The 20,137-nt window shown below is 42.3% G+C and overlaps 1 protein-coding gene across 10 annotated transcripts in view; it reads right to left on the bottom strand.

Annotated features, from left to right (window-relative positions):
- Window positions 1–20,137, bottom strand: part of MORC2 (MORC family CW-type zinc finger 2) — a 41,575-nt gene that overhangs the window by 15,964 nt on the left and 5,474 nt on the right. For 2 of the 10 annotated variants that reach the window (XM_015150019.3, NM_001261599.1), the window contains 5 exon segments: window positions 15,615–15,668; window positions 13,748–13,782; window positions 7,315–7,383; window positions 6,686–6,776; window positions 3,364–3,472 (listed from right to left, as the gene is read on the bottom strand). In XM_015150019.3, the coding sequence (XP_015005505.1) occupies window positions 3,364–3,472; window positions 6,686–6,776; window positions 7,315–7,383; window positions 13,748–13,782; window positions 15,615–15,668 (358 nt within the window). 10 annotated transcript variants of the gene reach the window in all.

Here is a 20,137-nt window from a genome sequence, read left to right as displayed (position 1 = left end):
AGCTACTCGGGAGGCTGAGACAGCAGAATTGCTTGAACCTGGGAGGCGGAGGTTGCAGTGAGCTGAGATCGCACCACTGCACTCCAGCCTGGGCAACAGAGCAAGACTCCATCTCAAAAATAGATAAATGAGTAAATAAAAATAACCCAAATATCCATTCTAGAGTGGCCAAATTAAACAGTACAATGGAATACTACATAGTGATACAAATGAACTGCTTTTAGCATCAACATGGATGAACATCATAAACACAGTGTTACATGAAATAGGATACAAAAAATACCTACAGTAAGAGTCCATTTCTAAAAAATTCACAAATAGGCAAAACTAAACTATTATTTAAGAATGCATACAAGGGTGATAAACTATAGTGAAAACGAAAGAAATCATTATCACAAAAGTTACCTGAAGACAGTTCCTTCAGGGGCACAACAAGAAATGACTGATGAGGGCACACAGGACACTTCTAACATCAGTCTGATGGTGGCAACACAGGTGTTGGCTTTAAAATTGTCCTCTGAACTGCACAAATATTTCAATACTCTCTTCCATTTATGTGGAATTTAATTTTAATAATGTCTAAGTGATGTTTTAAAAAATCCTACTCTTTCTTCAAAAACCCAACCTCATATGCCACTTCCCCAGAGGCTCCTCCCTCCGTGGTTATGAGGCCGCAGACCTTGCAGAGCTCTGCAGAGCAAGCCAGGCTAGGTACCTCAGGGGTTCAAACCCTTTGGAAAAAGGGACTCTGTAACAAGTGCTGGGGTGATAAACCGTTAAGAGTCTGAGACATTTTGCCGGTTTTTTTTTTTTTTTTGAGACGGATTCTTGCTCTTGTTGCCCAGGCTGGAGTGCAATGGCATGATCTCGGCTCACTACAACCTTCGCCTCCCGGGTTCAAGTGATTCTCCTGCCTCAGCCTCCCAAGTAGCTGGGACTAGGCGTACACTGCCATGCCCTGCTAATTTTTGTATTTTTAGTAGAGACGGGGTTTCACCATATTGGTCAGGCTGGTCTTGACTGCGTGATCTGCCCGCCTCGGCCTCCCAAAGTGCTGGGATTATAGGCGTCAGCCACCGCGCCCAGCCCATTTTGCTGGTTTCTAAGAAGCTTTGTGCTGCAAGTATTCAACCCAAGGGCTGGTCTGGACACATTCCTCCTCAGCTGAAAATGATCTTATTTTGAAATCTTGGCTGAGTTTGCACTAGAGTCCAGTCCAAAATAGCGACCTTCTAGCACCAAGTAAGGAAAAAAATCTCAACCTAGCCTCTCCACCAGGGGAACTGAGTTCCATTTGTGTTCTATAAACCTGTACCTCACTCTACGCCTCCCATTCTTCACAGCAGTCCCAGGTGACAATGGCATCACTTTAAACATTGGCGTTCACTCCCATGGGCACCCCATCCCTCCCCTCAGGAACACTTCTCCTTTAGTTTCAATGGTACCACTTGCCCAGTTTTCTTCCTACCTTTCTGGCTACCCCTTTGTCCCTCTTCTCCTCTCCCCGACCTTTAGATATTGGCATGCTCTGGGTCCCAGGTCCTCTTCTCACTCTATTCTCTCCATTAGGTGACCTCATTTGCTACCAAGAATCCTGAAGCCCCAAGACTTCACCCAAACGCCAGACCCAGACTTCACTTTGCATGTCCAGAAGAAACTTACTCTTCCCCTCCATACTTCCCCTCTTCATTCTTCCCAACTCCAGAGACCCCACTCCCCAACTGCCACAGCAGAACCTATGAGTCATCCATGACTCCTACCCTTCACTTTCGCCTTCTACTAATCAGTCAATCATCAAATCTGTGGGTCCCACATCCTAAGGAGATGGAAACTCCATGTATTTCTCTCACCTCCCTTGGGCGAGTACCACCAAGCTACACAGAGCCTGGGCCTCTCAACTGGAACACTTCAACACTCACCCTAACCTTTCCAACCCAATCACCACACAATCGCCACATGGACCTTCTTAAAAGAATCTGATACTGGCATATCCTTGTTTAATAAAGCCCCACACATTCATCAAGGCCCTGAGGTCGAGCCTAACTTGGCCCTCTTTGATCTTCAAAGGCCACCACCTTTCTCCAGGTGGCCCTGCAGCCAAGTCCCCTCCCACAGCCCTCAGGGCCTTAAGCAGGCTGCTTCTACTGACTTCTATACCCTCCTGTCACCATCCTCAGTCCTATATCAGGAAACATTCCTGAAAACCCCAACCCAGGCTGTATTTTCCTGTCCTACTTCTCCTAGAAGCCTGCTCTTTCCAGCTGCCACGCTTCTCTCAAGTATGCAGAATGAACTCACATACCACACCAAAAATGCAAACAAACCCACTGGCTTGCTATGTAATGATGGAAGGCCTACCATTCCCTACCTGAATAAGTTTGCTATGATTAAGGCTCAGATCTAAACAGAACCAGAACAAGTTTCATCACAGCTAATCAACACAGATGAATTAAATTGTAAGTTTGAATTAAACTACCTGCTTCTGTGGAAGTTGTGGATTTCTTTCTACAGAACCTCTTAGCCCCCTTCCTTCAAGCCCTGGCCTCCATGTCTTAAATAAGAAAGGAGATAAGAGCCCAGTCTGAGGCTGGCTAGACCACAGAGCTGCCCTGATCCCCGACAATGATGGGGCATAGACCTCACCAGAAACAGCTCTGTAGATATCTGAGCCACAAGGACAATCAGCCAAATATGTGTTTAGCTTACACAGTCGATTACCAAAATGATTTAAACTCAGAATATTCTGGATTCATTAGTCCTTCCTTCCAGCATAGCAATAATCACTGGGGCTGTGTAGCAGCTATTCCCAAGGTGAGACCCAGAGCATCAGCTCTATTTTCCTGTTTTCCATACACTCACCTGCTTTACTACCTGCCCAGGCTCTCTCTAGGTATCTGAGTCATAGTTTCTGACATAGAGTAACACATTTTCTCAAAAGGAAAATGAGCTCATAGCACATTCCACAAAATCACCATCAAATAGGAAAGACACACGATCAGGGAAGCCCAAAATACTTCCCCTGATAAAACAATTCTCCACGGTAACACTCCCCCCAAGATGGAATTCAAGTGGCAGATCTAGAGGAGCTGCAAATCCAACTCTTAATTCCTGCCACTTGACAGTCTCATTATCAAAAACAGTTGTTCTCTGAAGTGCTCTGAGATTTTGCTTCCTCTCACATTAAAGTTATCTACCTTAACCCCTCAACCAATTCATCCAGCCAGCTAACTGAGTAACAGTTGGGGGAATGTGCTCCAATCCCGCAACCCCAAAGAGTCTAGCATTGCAAACAACCTATGAAAACTGCCTGCGGATACTCAGGAAATGGGGACTGGTGATTCAGACCATGAGGATGGGACCTACTTCATCAATGCCTTCTTCCTCATGAAAGGTGCGAGACAGGAAGAGGCAGGTCATGGTGTCTTCCTTCTTGGTGAACAGGATAAAATCCTTCCCAATGCGCATTGAGCCCCTGAAAAGGAAGCAGAAATATGTTATTCTCTCCTAAAGGCCTCCCCAGGTCCCAGGACTGTGCACTGAGTTCCATAGCCCTTATTCCCTCTCCATCCCCCAACACTCCTTGCTCTGCTTTTCCACAGGCCTGTAACTCCTTAGTCTTTACTTACAACTTTCTCAACCACACCATACAGGGCAGGCTCATGGCAGACCACGAGCCCCAGGTTAGTCTCACTCCCCGCCACAACACTAAAGAGTAACCCTGCTGTCTTTGAGCTCTGGGTTCATCCCAGCCACAACAGGTGCTGTGCCCTCTGACTGTACCACCATCAGACTTTAGTAGCTGGTACCCTCAACACGTCATCTTCCATGCTGACCACACCCAGTTCCCACCATGTCCTTCCTCAGCTGACACAAACTCCCCTCCATTCACGAAACAGCAGCAGCACTGTCCAGTGAAAAGCCCAGTGCCTATACTCACAAGCCTGAAAAAACGCCAGTATGAACCCAAGGCGCAGCTAATAAAATATAATTCTTGACCACCAGGATTCAAGGATGCCTGTAATTAGCTCAGCTCATGTCCAATAACTAGAGCCATCTCCTGTCCCAGAATTGTTTTGCCACCTCAAGCTCATTATGACACAGGCAGCTCCCTGCTTTTGGATGCAACTGGTTTCTGGGAACTGTGCCTTGAGGCTGATTTCCAAAAGGCAAAAGTCTGAATGGAATCAACTGCTTCCTTCCTCTGTTTGGCCACGTTAAGCCAGCTAAGGGGCAGGCAGAGACAGGCCTTTCCAGGCAATGCAGGGCAGGGCAGAAGTGTGAAGCACCAGCACAGGGACTGCTCTCTGAACAATGGGGCTGTTCAGCTCCTTTCTTCCAGCAGCTTCTGGGGCTTTATGGCTATTATCTCATTAGTCTTCATAACACTCCAGGGAGATGATGGAGGTGGAAAGCCTCATTACTCTCTTCTGTGTACCAATACAAACCAGACTGGCATGCCAAGCACACAAATGAATGTCATGCCCCATTTCCCCACTCAGGAAAACTCCCAGGACACTATTCAAAGATACCCTGGGGGCTGCCAAGTCCTAGTTCTCCTCCTCCAGTACCCAAAGTGCTGGCAATGCTCCTTGCCCTGACAATTTCACACACCACCTCCTCCTCCTTCTCTAAAGCATATGGGGAGCAAGTAAGGCACGTTATCTTGCCTTCTGTCAAAGCATGCCCTTGCCCTAATTTGGCAAAAACTCTCACTTTGTGCCTCTATCTTCCTTCTGTCTTTGATTCTGACCTTAGCCTCTGAATAGCAAAAGGCCCAAACATCACTTCTCTACTGGCTTCCTTGCTTCTCGGCCCTATTCTCCCCACAAATCACCTTCTCCTGAAACTTAACTTCTGAACTGGTTTCAAGATGATTTGATTGTCTACTCTGAACACTAGATGGCTCCATCTCAATGGGACCTTCACAAAAGTCTTCCCCTGAAATATGCTAATAACACTCTCAACTTCTATACACTTTCCTTCCCAGTCTGCTAACCACTTTCAGAGTCACATTTCATTTGCTTCAGAACCTCACTCTGAAAGGACAATGTCAGAGATTAGAACCCCATTTTCTAGATAAAGAAACAGACATTCAGGAAGGTGAAATGGCTTGCCTGAGGCCATTAAGAAACAGACATTCAGAGAGGTGAAATGGCTTGCCTGAGGCCACAGAACTGACAGAACCAGGTAGGAGGAGGCTGACCTACAATCTAGATGAAAAGTCAGGGCCTCCCCTGATTCTAAGAGACCTCAGTTTTGGGGGATTTAGATCACCTGCATCAGAATCATATGATTACAGGTGATTCATTTCATCTGTGAAAAACAGATTCCTAGCCCCTACCCAGATCCAATGAATCAGGCCAGCAATCTGTCATGGAAACATCACAGGAGGAGAAATAAAGGCAGAAACCAGGCTCTCACAGCAACAATAGCATGTAATTATTAACCTACTTGGCATGCATTATCATCTCAATTTACAAAGGAGGAAGCTGAGGCTTAGAGACGTAGTAGCTGAAGTGAGATTTGAACCTTAGTTTGTCATTTAAGTGAAATGCACAGCAGCTCCATTTTGCAGTCAGAAAGACCTGGTTTCTACCCTAGCGCTCTACACATAGGCATTTTTATGTCTTTGGGAAAGTAACTTCACCCCTATAAACCTCAATTTCTTCATCTGAAAATGAGAATAATAGTACCTACAACCTCATAGGGCTATCATGAGGATTAAATGAGATCATTCGTGTGCCTGGCACATGATTACAGTGCCTGGCACATGATAAGGATCTGTTATTACCATTTGGTTCCTGCCCTGAAAGAAAAATCACAAAGTCCAGGTACCAGGTCCTGCTTTCTTCGGATGTACTCTCTTTCTTCTCCATACACCCAAAGCACACTGCACATAAGGCCCAACTGATGCTGCTGACTGATCAAACCACCACCCTCCCTCAAACACAACACGTTTCCACAGCAAGACTGGAAACGTGACTCACAATTCCATTTGCACAAACTCCAATTCCACTAAATCTTATTCCATCCAAAGGTATGTACAGCTGGAAGTGAGCATTTCAGAAATAGAAACCTTTCTCTTGGGGCTTCACTCAAAACCAGAACAACACATTCCAAACACTAACCAAGTGGGAACCAAGGCTAAGAAAAAGTCCCATGGGATTTGAGGACATTAGGTAGGACCCTGCTATACGGGCCTTGCAGTACATTTAGCATCCTCTGGGACCGAGGGCTCACATCTCTCTTCCTTACCCTGGATCCCCAGTGCCTGGCACAAAGCATGACATGTAGCAGGTGCTCAGGGAACACAGCTGCACAGTAAGGCAACCCCTTCATCATCTCAGATACATCCCAACACCACAAGAGAATCACTCACATCCTTGACTACATGGTAAAAATAAGAATTTTCAACAGGACAGGTGCAGTTCTAGAGCACAGTGCCAAGAGAAACGTACAGCCTCTCCTGCCCTGTTTTTGGATGTTCATACTTTTCAATCTATGGAGCAAACTCACCTGGGAACAGCTGGTAAGCTACTCCAAAAACCACACTTTCTGACTTTCTTCCAGTTCCAGAATTACAGTCAAAAGACGGACAAGGAGAAGGAAAGTTTTTATCTAAGAGAAGCAGGACAGCACTGCTGGATTTTGTTTGAGCCCTGTGACAAGCTTCTAATATACCTACGATTTTAACCCATTCCCGTACTGCCCAATCTGAGTGGACTCAGGTGTTCGCTTGGCCGACTTTCCAAACTGGATCACACTGGCAGCATCACCTGAAAGGGCAGACACAAGAGAAAGTGAAAAGTTTGCATTTCTTTCCCGGGGTCCTCAAAGTCAAAGGTCTGAGCCTTGTTAAATCCAAGCAGGGTGTGTGTCTACTGAAAATCTCTCTCCAAGGAAATTCACTACCATGAAGCAAATGGAGGCACAGCTTTGCCTGGCCTGTCGATACCTCCATCACTGTGACCTATGTTCTATTTCCAGAATGTGGTAAGACAGCCAGGGGAGGCCTCCGTAGTTCCAGCTCGAGAATGTTGTGCAAGCTGATAAATACAACGCCAAGAGACAGGTAATCTGATTGACTTAAGATTGCCTTTCAGATCCTATCTTCCATGTTAAGACAAGACCTGGCAAATACATTAATAGAATTAAGCCTGAGATGTTGCAACAGACTTCTTACTCCCCAGGTAGATCTTCTAGACATAACATTGCAGGCAACAGAAAAACAAGTTCACATAATAAGTATTTTGTAAAAATGGTTACATCGCCACCCCTCCACCCCCCACACAAAACAACAATCTCATCACTTACTTGGATCCATTCCTGCTCCATCATCCAAAAAGCAAAGCATAAATCCTCCTCGAAGGTCCTCTCGTCTTTCTGTAAAAGAAGCAGCTGCCATTACTGGGCCATTACCCACGAGAGGGTAGCAACATGCCTATGATCAGAAGGCAGATCAATGTGAAGCTTGGTCCAAAAAGGTCAGGTCAAGCCTAAGCTTCTACACTAGTGTGAATTAAACTTCAGGGTCCTTAAGGTTGCAAATTCCCATCCAAGGTTCTCCAATGCTTTCTAGTTCATGACAAAGCTTGGGAGAATCTATGAAGGCAGGAATATCTGGTCTAGCATCTAATCACACCTGCCACCACTGAATATGCACATACCTCACACATATCTCAATCATCCTATCCTTCTGCTGGCTCCACCTGGATTACTATCACTTCTGCCCTATGCCATAGACCCCAAGCACTAAAGTACTCCAACTACTATACCCCGTACCTTATCAATACTGCTCAAACTCAACAGGATGCCTCCTTTGTGAATTAAGTCTGGGGTAGCCTTCAAAGTGATGAAACCAGACATGGTATGGGCACAGCAGTGGAAGCTGCTATCTAAAAGATGAAATACTGTGTCTATACATGACCATCCCCAGGTTGACTGGCATTCTGGGCTATCTGCATTTACTGTCATATCCCCTGCTAGCTATGGTCCTTGAAAGGGCTCCCAACCCAATAGTGAGAAGGCGCATGGTGCAGTGGGAGGTGCCTGGTTCCTAGCTGGACCTGCCTGATGGGAAGAGGGAATGGTCCTTTGACAGTAAGATGCACAGCAGCTGTGGCGGGGTTTCCTGGCCAACAGAAAAGGAACACAATAAACTATGGTTGCCATTCCAGGGAAAAGAACCTCTTCTCTGAGCAGTTCTCTTCTGCAGCAGCAAGTGGTAACTGAAAGTGGCCTGGGTCCAAGCATGTCATGGTCAATGGAGAAGCGATTCCCAAATATGGAAACAGGCTATACTAGTTTCCAAGGTGCCTTTTGTCCCAATGATGAGGACTAGGTGAGCAAAAGAGAAACCAGCCTTGGAATCAAGGAAGTTGGCAGACATGAAGAAGAGAAGGATGTGACGCAGAGGTATAGGCAGGAGACCCACACAAGCCAAGCAAGTCAACTTCCCATATAGATGCTGTTCAGTCTACTGACTGGCACGGGGACAAAGGTAGCATTTCTAAGAGGAAAGAGGTCTGTGTAAGGTACTACAGGGGTAAGCCCAAGGCTGCTCTGGAGCCTGGTCCCTGATGATTTTTTAATCTCCCCCAAGCTTCAGTTCACCAATTTTGTACAACTATCTAAGCTGAGAAATCTGTTTTAAATGCTCTTTGTCCTTTCTTCAGGCTAAAAATTCAAGTGAGTAGGGACGGTCCCCTGTTAAACAGACTATTAACGTAAATTAAAATGCTAAAATGCCTTTTTTTTTTTTTTTTTTTGAGATGGAGTCTTACTCTGTCACCCAGGCTGGAGTGCAATGGCATGATCTCAACTCACTGCAACCTCTGCCTCCCAGGTTCAAGCGAGTCTCTTGCCTCAGCCTCCAGAGTAGCTTCAGCAAGGCTATAAACCACAGAGATTTTCAAGTACCACTCAGTGTTCAGGAAGCTGAACATTAATCACAAGTGCTTCTTGAAAGTACAAGGGTGAGGATCTTCCTGGAGGTACTATTGGTTAGATAAAATTTATCCTGGTGGCAGTGCCTCTAATCAGAGTTTGGAGAATCCAAATGAGATGTGGCAATCAAGAACAAGTACACTAAAAGTCCAAAAAGCTTCAAAATTTCCATCTGGAGGACACCAAGTGTCATATGGAGACTCAAACTGGGTCAGATACAGAGAATGGTAAAAGCAGCATTCTAAACCTAGCCAAGAGCCATTTGCGGTACACTACAGTCATAAAATGTGCATGAAGACTCTGCTTTGGGATCTAGAAATTGATTCAAGCGAAGCACCTCTGAAAAGTTCCAAGGACTACTGGCATTCTTTGGACACTGCCTAAGAAGTTACTTTCTAGGCCCTTGTGTTAGGACAGAACTCTCAGGCTGCTTTAGCACACAATCATCACTTAACAGTGGGGCTGGCATCCTTTTCTGGCTCAAGGACTTCATTTCAAAGCTTTTTTGTGTAGTTTAAAGGCTTAAGAGATGACACTAGGGGGATCCTCCTGGCTACATAGTATAACTGACAGCCTGTAAATGGCTAGTAGTGTCTAGGTCCATGGTCACATGCAATACTGCCTCAGGAACAAGACTAAGACAGCATTGACTTCTTCAACTGTAAACAGACAGTGTGGTCTCTTCACCTTGTTCTAATGCTTACGCCAATCACTTGTTTATTTAATGACTACTTAAGTGATCAGCTCTTCTGTGCCTGGTTATGATGAGGACATGGGCAGTGAATAATACAGATGGGATCACTGTCTTCACAGAGCTTACAGTCTAATGGATTCTACTGCCTGCAGCAGATAAGCTAGGAAGTAAAGGAGAGGGGGGTTTAAGCTGAAGGAAGCTGAGAAAAGTATTGGCTAGAGCAAAATGTAGTATGGCTAAGAATTATCCAAAGAGCTTGTGAAAATACAGATTCTGGGCTCCCCTTGGAGAGTCTAGGTAGGTCTGAGGTGGGGCATTTGCATTTCTAACAAGTTCTAAGACGATATTGACAACGTCCGTGGGTGGACCACCCTTTGAGAAGCACTAAACTAGAGCAAGCAAGAACTTGAAGGCTTCCTTGCTCAAAACTATCTCCTCATATATTCCACCATAGAGAAAGATTCCTATCACCTGATATTTAATCAGTCAACTAAGTGATATCTGAAGCCTCCAAAGATAAAGGAGGGGGAATTCTGGATGAAGAAGAGTCTAAACAGCTGGAGGTTGTATGTTCCCTGCCTCCCATCACACATCTTGAAAGCAAGACAGAGAAGGCAAAGCCGAACTGCCTGCTTTGCAGTTGTGCTTCATATCCTGGGAACAGCTCCGTAAGACTGTCAGAGCCAATCTGAAAGTCTGTACATCTCCCAACATGGCCAAGTCTGGCTTCTCCAAGCCAGACATTCCTCATCGAACTCCCCCTGGGAAGAATAAAGAAAGAAAGCAGGAAAAGACAAGAGATGTCAAATGGAGCTATACATCCAAAAGTCAAAGGTGATAAAATAATGGTGTCCCTAGGAGAGGCTGTAATAAAATGACATCCAAGTTTTTCGTCATACTCTGCAATCTGTTTGAGCAGTATTAATTGCAGTTTCATTTGCTCCAATTTTCCATGTGTTAATCATTGCCCTGGCATCACAAAAAGGATCTTTCTTCCAAGGAGGTGGCACTACCTACCCCAGAAGGTCAAGAAAGTCAACAAAAACAGTCTGCTTATGACAGGCATATTATGGTCTATAATAATAATAATCCAACTAATAATAATACGCTTTGGGTAAATGAACACCTCTACACTTTGAGAGGCTGGCTCCTTTTTTGCCCTTTTTAGGTTTAAAAACAGTCCTTAAAATGTGACTTTGTGGTAACTTCAAACTACATCTGATGTTTGGGAAGATTTCCAAGTCCAAGTTACCAATTTAGTTTCAGAAGTGGAGATAAGAAAATACTTTCCCCCGTGAACTACCAACAAGAACTTTATAGTATTAAGATTATTACTGGCCACGCGCATTGGCTCAGCCTGTAAGTCCAGCACTTTGTGGGGGGCCGAGGCAGTCGGATTACTTGAGCTCAGGAGTTTGAGACCAGCCGGGGCAACATGGTGAAAAAATATGTATATAAAAATTAACCAGGCATGGTGGTGTGCGCCTGTAGTTCCAGCTGCTCGGGAGGCTGAAGTAGGAGGATCACTTGAGCCCGAGAGGCAGAGGTTGCAGTGAGCCTAGATAGCACACTGCATTCCAGCCTGGGTAAAAAAAAAAAAAAAAGATTCCACTGATGATTTATTTCTCCTGTTGAATGTGTTAATAAGGCCCTGTCGTAGAAAAGTGTAGGGTTAAAGATCCCTCAGCCAAGAATCCCAGTCTCCTGGTACTTGAAGTAAATCAAGTCTTTTTCCAAAATGCTAGGGTGCTTAGTGCTTCTATCACACCATTTAATCCTTAACTGTCTTGACTGTTCCCTCAAGATCTAGTTATTGTTCTCCAATTATCTGTAGTGCACTAATTGTCTCTCCAATTAAAGACTAAGTTCTTAAAGCAAAGACCCCCATCTCATCCTCCCTGGACTTTTCCCAAAGCATAACAGGAGTTGTACTGAGCACACAATAAAGACACTGGGTCCTTTTCATTTAAATTGAGATCCAACTTCATTCTGAGTGTCAGGAACTAAATTTCCTTACTGAAATTCACCCACCAAGTGTAGTAGGAGAGAGCAGAGATGATCTTTTTTTAAAAAACGTCTTCCAAGAAGACTTGACTGTTATGATTTGTACCTTCAGCATCACTTGAAGAAGAGGCCCATTCTCTGCTTTATCATCTGTGCATTGATTAAATGAGCCCCATTTTTCCAGCGGTAGCTGTTGCCACTCCTGAGAAAGCACACTCAGATGTAAGATACAAGCTTTAGCTTGGAAAGGCACCTCCATCTGGCCTGAGCACTTTTTAAATTTTTTTTATTTTTTTATTTTATTTTATTTTTTTTGAGATGGAGCTTCACTCTTGTTGCCCAGGCTAGAGTGCAATGGTGCAATCATGGCAACCTCCACCTCCTGGGTTTAAGTGATTCTCCTGCCTCAGCCTCCCAAGTAGCTGGGATTACAGGCATGTACCATTATGCCTGGCTAATTCTGTATTTTTGGTAGAGATGGGGTTTTCCCCATGTTGGTCAGGCTGGTCTCAAACTCCCGACCTCAGGTGTTCTGCCCACCTCCGCTTCCCAAACTGCTGGGATTACAGGCGTTGAGCCACCACGCCCAGCCCTGGCCTGAGCATTTAGTAATCATCTTCTAACATTCTTTACCTATGTGCCCCTATTTCCTGTTACTTTCTTCTAGAAAGAAAAGAAGCCTTATTTTCACCACTTTGGCGGAGCATTTTGAACAAAAGGCTTTCAGAATTGAAGCAGTACGGCTGACTTTTAGCTGCTCTGAGGATTTTCTTTGCTCCAAAGTATAGCAGACATGAGAAATTCATCAAATCTGGAGCAGATTCTTCATAATTATATGACATTAGTGGTTCTGAGAATTACTACTTAGTTGTGTGCTTGTTCCCATTCATCAAAAGGGTCCATGAGAGGGGTTATTTCATTCCCATATAAACATACACACTTTTCAGAACCTAGTCCATGCTACTCAAAATATCACCTCACACATTTCAGAGGATTTCAAAAAAGTCTGTCAGAAAAAAAACACATCATACAAGTCAAACTGTATTTAAAAGCTGTCTTCCGGCCAGGTGTGGGTGGCTCACGCCTGTAATCCCAGCACTTTGGGAGGCCGAGGCGGGCAGATCACCTGAGGTCAGGAGTTTGAGACCAGCCTGGCCAACATGGTGAAACCCTGTCTCTACTAAAAATATAAAAAATTAGCTGGGCGTGGCGGTGGGTGCCTGTAATCCCAGCTACTTGGGAGGCTGACACCAGAGAATCGCTTGAACCTGGGAGAAGGAAGTTGCAGTGAGCCAAGATGTGCCACCACACTCTAGCCTGGGCGACTGAGTAAGACTCCCTCTCAAAAAAAAAAAAAAAAAAAGCTGTCTTCCTCCATTCTGCTTTCAAATTTTTAGTATTCAAATGAGTAAAAAAGGTGCCAGTACAAATACCAGGCAGAAAGCAAACTATTAAAATTAATTAGTTAATTAATTAATTAAAAGGCCAATGACTGTTGCACTTACTCTAGGAAAAGGAGAAGATCTTACTACAAAACAGCAGAGCCAAATAAGCAAAATGAAATAGGATGCTGACAGGTGTAAATTCCAAGCCAAGCAGCCTTCCTTCCTGACACCTCTGAGAACAACTCAGCAAACCTCAGAGCCAATCCAGTTACTGGTATTTGCTGCAACTGATACCAGCAATTCTCCAAGTTGAGACGAGTGCTCACCAAGAGTTCAAAACAAAGTGGCCTCCAACAAGATCTCTCCTTGGCTGCCGGTACCACAAACCTCATTCACCTATTAACTCCCACCAGTAAAATAACTTAGTCATTTCACTCTCTACTGTTCTACTCCATCACTTCCATAACTCTACCGATAGCTATTTGCACAGATTTGGATACCTTGTGTTAGTTTCTCGAAATTAGTATTCTTGGTTTCTATGCCTGACCAGAGTTGACCATACCTGACTACGGCTGCCCCTTTTCTACCTATGACCTGGAATAATCATGCCATCTTCCCAGGCTCCAGAATCCAGTTATTTCCAACTTGATTCTTCTTAGGCACAGTAATAAATGCATTAAGATGAACTAGACATTAGAAGGACTAAAGCCTGACTTACCTGCATAAATATCTATTCTGGTGGCATCAGCATCTCTGCAAAGTTAAAAGAATCACGTGAATTAATATGAAATATCAACCATCAAAATGCATAGTGATTTGAGTAGAATGCAGAGTATTTCGAGTCTGTTTTCAGGAAGCCATACAGAAATTCTATATACATTTAGAATTTTTTTACTTTTATACTTGACAACACAATTTTCTTTATATACTTGTAAAACATTTCCAAAGCCCCAAATTACTATAATCACATGACATGGGGCCTGGATATTTTTTTTTAATCCTGATTTTGTGGTAAAAACATCTATAGGATAATCAAGAATATTTCCCTTTATACCCTAAAAAATGATTCAAATATATGTTTTTCTCACTCATTTGATTGCAATCATAAAAAGATGTTCCAATAACTTGTCCATTTTTTCTTCTCAAGATTTTAAGAAAAAAGGAAAACAATAATCTCCCACAAAACCTGTGAAAAATCATCTCGTGGTATACCACCGCAGTCAGCAGACCAATTCCTGAGCCCATAATCTTAACCTCCCTAACCTTAAAAGGAAGCTGGGATACCCCTGCCCCATTAGACTCCAACCATTGGCTGAAGTCATACAGATTTAGTTATCAATGAAGACTTCCATAAAGGCTCAGAAGTAATTTAGTCCAATTCTGCCAATGCAGGCAAAGAAAATGAAACCGTTTCATTGGTTTTACGTGCAAAAAATCCGTGCAGCTCTACATATACCTATTCTCGAATATCTAAAACATTTTCAAATATGAGAGATACTGGCCAAATGTATACACAAGTAGGAACACGTACTTCTAAGAATCTCTATTTTACCATATGATACACAAAAAAGCAGCCTGCCACCGCACATCATGGTCTCACTAAATTAACAAGTGGCAAATTCAAACATAGTTCCATTAACCTATATTTTTTAATTGAATGGAAAAATGACGAGTCAACCAGGATTGAAACAAAATGGGAGTTTTCTGGTTAAACAACTAGCACACTTCCATGAGCAGTCGAGCTAATAACAATAACAAAAGTAATTAGAATAAGTTTATTGTATAGACAGAGGTAAACAGGAAATTATCAGCAAGCACATTAACTGGAGATCTGTTTGAAAGTACTTCTGCTGTCAATTTTCATCCTCTTCTTCCTTCATTAGTCATCAAAACCTGGTCAGTAAATGATATGTCTGAATTTTACATTTGCATTCAGGAGTAAGACTGAGACAATATTTTCCTAATTATAAACAGAATCTTGATATGGACTTGGATTTATATCAGAATTAACCCAAACTTCTATTCAGTCTTACACAGTAACATTTATATGTTTCTATCACTAAGAACTCAGTATAAGACAGTGCTGACCAATGATTCCTTCCAAGCACAGCTGCTAACAATGAAAGACACTGTGATCATTTAGTTATCTGACAAACACACAATTTGAGAAGACACAGAACTTTAGCATAGTTTTAAAGACATTAGATGGTGTACTATCCTGGTAGCACAAATTAAATCAGAGCCTGCCTGTCCCATTAATATGATTCCTAAGTGTCCATCTTAATTCCCTGCATTTTACTACAATTATCTTGCTCTAATACACAAGGGAAGTGGTTTTGGAGGTGATAATTCACTATTTTTAGGCTAGAATACAAAGAACAATTAGTGAATTTAAGTAAGAAAGTGGAAGTTATCAAGCAATGTGCTATTAAAAATATTTTTTTTCAGTAAGAGGCCTCTTAGGAGTTACAGAATGTCTACATGCTACAGAAATGTCTTCCTCTCAAGTCTTCAGAAAGCAAAGGTCACAGCTACCTAAAGTGTTTCCACTTCAAGCACAGATTGTATGCCTGAAGACTACATACCTTGCATTATCAACCAGTTCAGCAAGAGCACCAAACAAGAATTCATGAGTGGTTCTGAAATGATAAATACTAAAAGTCAGCAAAAGAATTATGAGTTGAAGTTATAATTCCTAATAAAAAGCCATGGTTATACAATATTTGTTTTTTGAAAAAATCTTAAAACCACCATTCACATTGTTGATTTATAGTACTCAAGGCTTTCCAGAGCTCCCAAAGTGTTAATCTTTATCAAGTCCTGCCATCTATTCAGAAATGTTTATTCTTCCTATTTTGAGTTGGGAAACCCACCCTGAAGCATTGAGAGAGTCCTACGTGTAGTAACTGCTAAAAGTGTTTTTCACTATTCATATTCTGCCTAGAAAAATGCCTGTATATTTTATTTTTCATTGCCTTAACCACTGGTCAGTTTCTGTGTATCTCAGAGCAAGAATTGTAAGGATATATCTTATGCAGACATATTGAATTTTTTGTTTTTTCTTTGAGACAGGTTCTCGTTCTTGTCACTCAGGCTGGAGTATAGTAAGTTTTGAATAACATGGTTAACTGTGTATTTACTCAATCCAAACTTTAAGCAGCCTCCCAGAGGAGATGACCACTGGTTCCCCTCCTTGAAGGGGTTAATGTTAACAGGGGCCCTAGGTGACCACACCAAGCAAGTTCCTGTCATCCTAGAAGGAATTGTTGGAAAAGGTCTTGGATTACTTTCTTTAATGGAGAGAATGTTCTGGTTTAGTCAAAATCTGAGAAAGTCATAAAATCAGTTATTCTCTTTTCCTTCTCTTTCAAATGGGATATTTTTGCTTATAAATTACACAAAAGTGTATCAGTTTCCTTTTTTCACTTGTAGATGACACACAAGTATTGGTAAAACAAAATGCTAACAAGTTATACATTGAGCATGTGCAATTTATACTGTTTAATTTGTGGTCTTTTCCACAACAGTCCTCATGAGATATCAAATTAGGATGTGTCCACATAGAATCACCTAAAAAAAAAAAATTTGACTTTTGATTAGAGAAAATACAAAATTAACCCATATAATACATGACCATCAATTTTAAAATATCCATGTTACTCCAACTTTTTTTGCATAGAGTTTCAGCCAAAGTAAAAAGTTTAAGCCAATTTTCAGTTAAAGTAAAAATTTTAAAATGAAATATATCAATATTAAATAACCAGCATCTAGGATCTCTAATCACTTACCATACTGTAAACAAAATGTAAAACATTTATTAAATATCCATAACTAAACTCTCCAGGAATATTGTTTTTTCCTCCTCAAGTAACTCCAAATTTTTCAAATGCAATTTTTTATTTTATTATTATTCTTTTTTTGAAACAGAGTTTTGCTTTTGTTGCCCAGGCTGGAGTGCGATGGCTCGATCTTGGCTCACTGCAACCTCCACCTCCCGGGTTCAAGTGATTCTCCTGCCTTGGCCTCCAGAATAGCTGGGATTACAGGCATGCACCACCACACCTGGCTAATTTCATATTTTTAGTAGAGAGGGGGTTTCACTATGTCGGCCAGGCTGGTCTCAAACTCCTGACCTCAGATGATCTGCCTGCCTCAGACACCCAAAGTGCTGGGATTATGGACCTGAGCCACCGCACCCGGCCTACAAATGCAAATTTTGAATTAAGCTATCACTTAATGGAATTATAGGAAGACCTTTCCCCCCGAAGATCAGTGAATATATATGTTGCTAATCCAAAGGCAACACTGATAAATATGCTATAACCAAAAGAAATTTTATCATCAATTCACCTAGGAAATAAGAGCTCAAATTCTTCTGGATAAAATCTAATTAATTATACTACATGGAAAAGACAGATTTCTTATTTTTTTTTTTTTTTGAGATGGAGTTTTGCTCTTGTTGCCCAGGCTGGAGTGCAATGGCACAATCTCTGCTCACTGCCACCTCTGCCTCCCAGGTTCAAGCGATTCTCCTGCCTCAGCCTCCTGAGTAGCTGGTATTACAAGCATGGGTCACCATGCCCAGTTAATTTTTTTGTATTTTTAGTAGAGATGGGATTTCTCCATGTTGGTCAGGCTGGTCTTGAACTCCGAACCTCGGGTGATCCACCCGCCTTGGCCTCCCAAAGTGTTGGGATTACAGCCGTGAGCCACTATGCCCAGACGGTAAAGACAGATTTCTAAAAAAAAAAAAGTGCATAAAACAGCCATATGGTTTTTTTGTTTTGTCTCACTGTGTTGTCCAGGCTGGAGTACAAGCAGTGCGATCTCGGCTCACTGCAACCTCCGCCTCCAGGGTTCAAGCAATTCTTCTGCCTCAGCCTACTGAGTAGCTGGGATTACAGGCGCCTGCCACCGTGCCCGGCTAACTTTTTAAATATTTTTAGTAGAGACAGGGTTTCACCAAGTTGGCCAGGCTGCTCTTGAACTCCTGACCTCAGGTGATCCACCCGCCTCAGCCTCCCAAAGTGCTGGAATTACAGGTGTGAGCCACCGTGCCCGGCCCATATGTTTAATTATTTAAAACATCTGTCTTGTGCCCCCTCAGTAAAAATTTAAAAAAAAAAAAATTAAAGAACAAAAAATATTTATGTCTCTAGAATTATCACTTTAAATTCTTCAAATTACCAACTGAATAAACAAAAAGTATTCTGTAAACTACCCCACCAAATAGGGAGAAATAAGCTTAAAAATTAAGGTGACTTGCCAAAGGTAATGTTGGTTAAAAGTGAATCTAATATTGGTTCTCAAACTTTCAACCAGTCATTTTCCTATCAAATGTTGAAGTGACTTAGAAACTTACAAAGTGAATTCATTTTATATACCCTAAATATTTTTAATTTTGAGGATTGTTATATAGAAATATAAAATAACCAATTTTATCCCAATACTTCTCATTTCAACATGAGTTTGTACTTTTAATGTAAATCAAGGAATCTCAAAAACACAGCTACCAGAAAAACACAAGAGCACAACCATAGTAAGCATGAGACCACATCTTGCATCAGAATGTACTAACTTCAGAATAAATAATGAAGTTTCCAGTCTTTGGCAGTGAGAATGGTCAATATGAATAATCTGGAAAACTAATTTTGATACCCTCTGCCATTAGGACAAGAAAACCAAAACAGAAATCGCAACTGCTTCTTAGCAATACATATTTTCTGATAGCATCCCACAAGAATGAGAAATTTAGAATCAAATAAGCAGATCTCAAAAGGGCAAGCACAAAGCACCTGCCACACAGTGCTCGGAAATGTGCCTTGCATAGTGGTTCACACCTACAATCCCAGCACTTTGGGAGGCTGAGGTGGGTGGATCACCTGAGGTCAGGAGTTTGAGACCAGCCTGGCCAACATGGTGAAACCCTGTCTCTACTAAAATTACAAAAAAAATTATGTGTGGTGGCAGACACCTGTAATCCTAGTTATTTGGGAGGTTGAGGCAGGAGAATTGCTTGAACCCGGGAGGCGGAGGTTGCATGCAATGAGCCGACATTGTGAGATCGCGCCATTGTACTCCAGCCTGGACAAGAAGAGCAAAACTCCGTCTCAAAAAAAAAAAAAAAAAAGAAAAGAAACAAAGAAATGTGCCTTGCATATTTAGAGCTTTCAAAAAATTCTAAATGGGCAGGGTGCAGTGGCTCACACCTGTAATCCTGGCACTTTGCCCAGGCCAGCAGATGCCTTGAGCCCAGGAATTTGAAACCAGCCTGGGCAACAGGGCGAAACCCCCATCTCTACAAAAAGTAAAATAAATTAGCCAGGTGTGGTGGTGTACACCTGTAGTTCCAGCTACTTGGAAGGCTGAGGTGGGAAGATGGGTTGAGCCTAAGAAGTGAAGGTAGCAGTGAGCCAAGATCGCGCCACTGCACACCAACCTGGGTGAAAGAGCCAGACCCTGTCTCAAAAAAAAAAAAAAATTCTAAATGGTCTTTGCTGTTCCACACAGTCTCAGTGCTGTTCCATGCATACATATTTCAGATAAGCTAATAGTACCCTTTACAATGTAGCCAAAGGGTACTTTTGTGATGGCAGTATGTACCATAAAAAAGGGCTTTTGTGATCACTGTTGGTAAAGTCAGAGATAATACTCAGAATCTCTTCCAGACCTCCAACTGATTAAAGATAGATCTTCTAGATGCTAAAATCGAGTTCTAAATATTTCTTAAAATCGTAAGAATCAAAATTATACCAACTGCATAAATTCTTCTTTCCCAAATAACATTCCAAGACTATACTCATTGCTAGCTAGCATTTGGGATAGAATAAATATCAAAATTCTTTTCTTCACAGACCTAAACATCCTTTGCATGTGATCCAATAAAAGTCAACTGGAAAAAGACAAAGATTTTTTGAAAATGTGTTCACTTTCAACTGATTACGGCTTTTTTTTTTTTTTTTTTTTTTTTTGAGAGATGGAGTCTTGCTCTGTTGCCCCGACTGGAGAGAAGTAGCATGATCTCAACTCACCACAACCTCTGCCTCCTGGTTCAAGCGATTCTTCTGCCTCAGACTCCCGAGTAGCTGGGATTACAGGCAAAAGCTAC

This window comes from Macaca mulatta, chromosome 10 (assembly GCF_049350105.2).
Source record: "Macaca mulatta isolate MMU2019108-1 chromosome 10, T2T-MMU8v2.0, whole genome shotgun sequence".
Taxonomy (NCBI): Eukaryota; Metazoa; Chordata; class Mammalia; order Primates; family Cercopithecidae; genus Macaca; species Macaca mulatta.
This window is presented reverse-complemented; position numbering and strand designations above follow the sequence as displayed.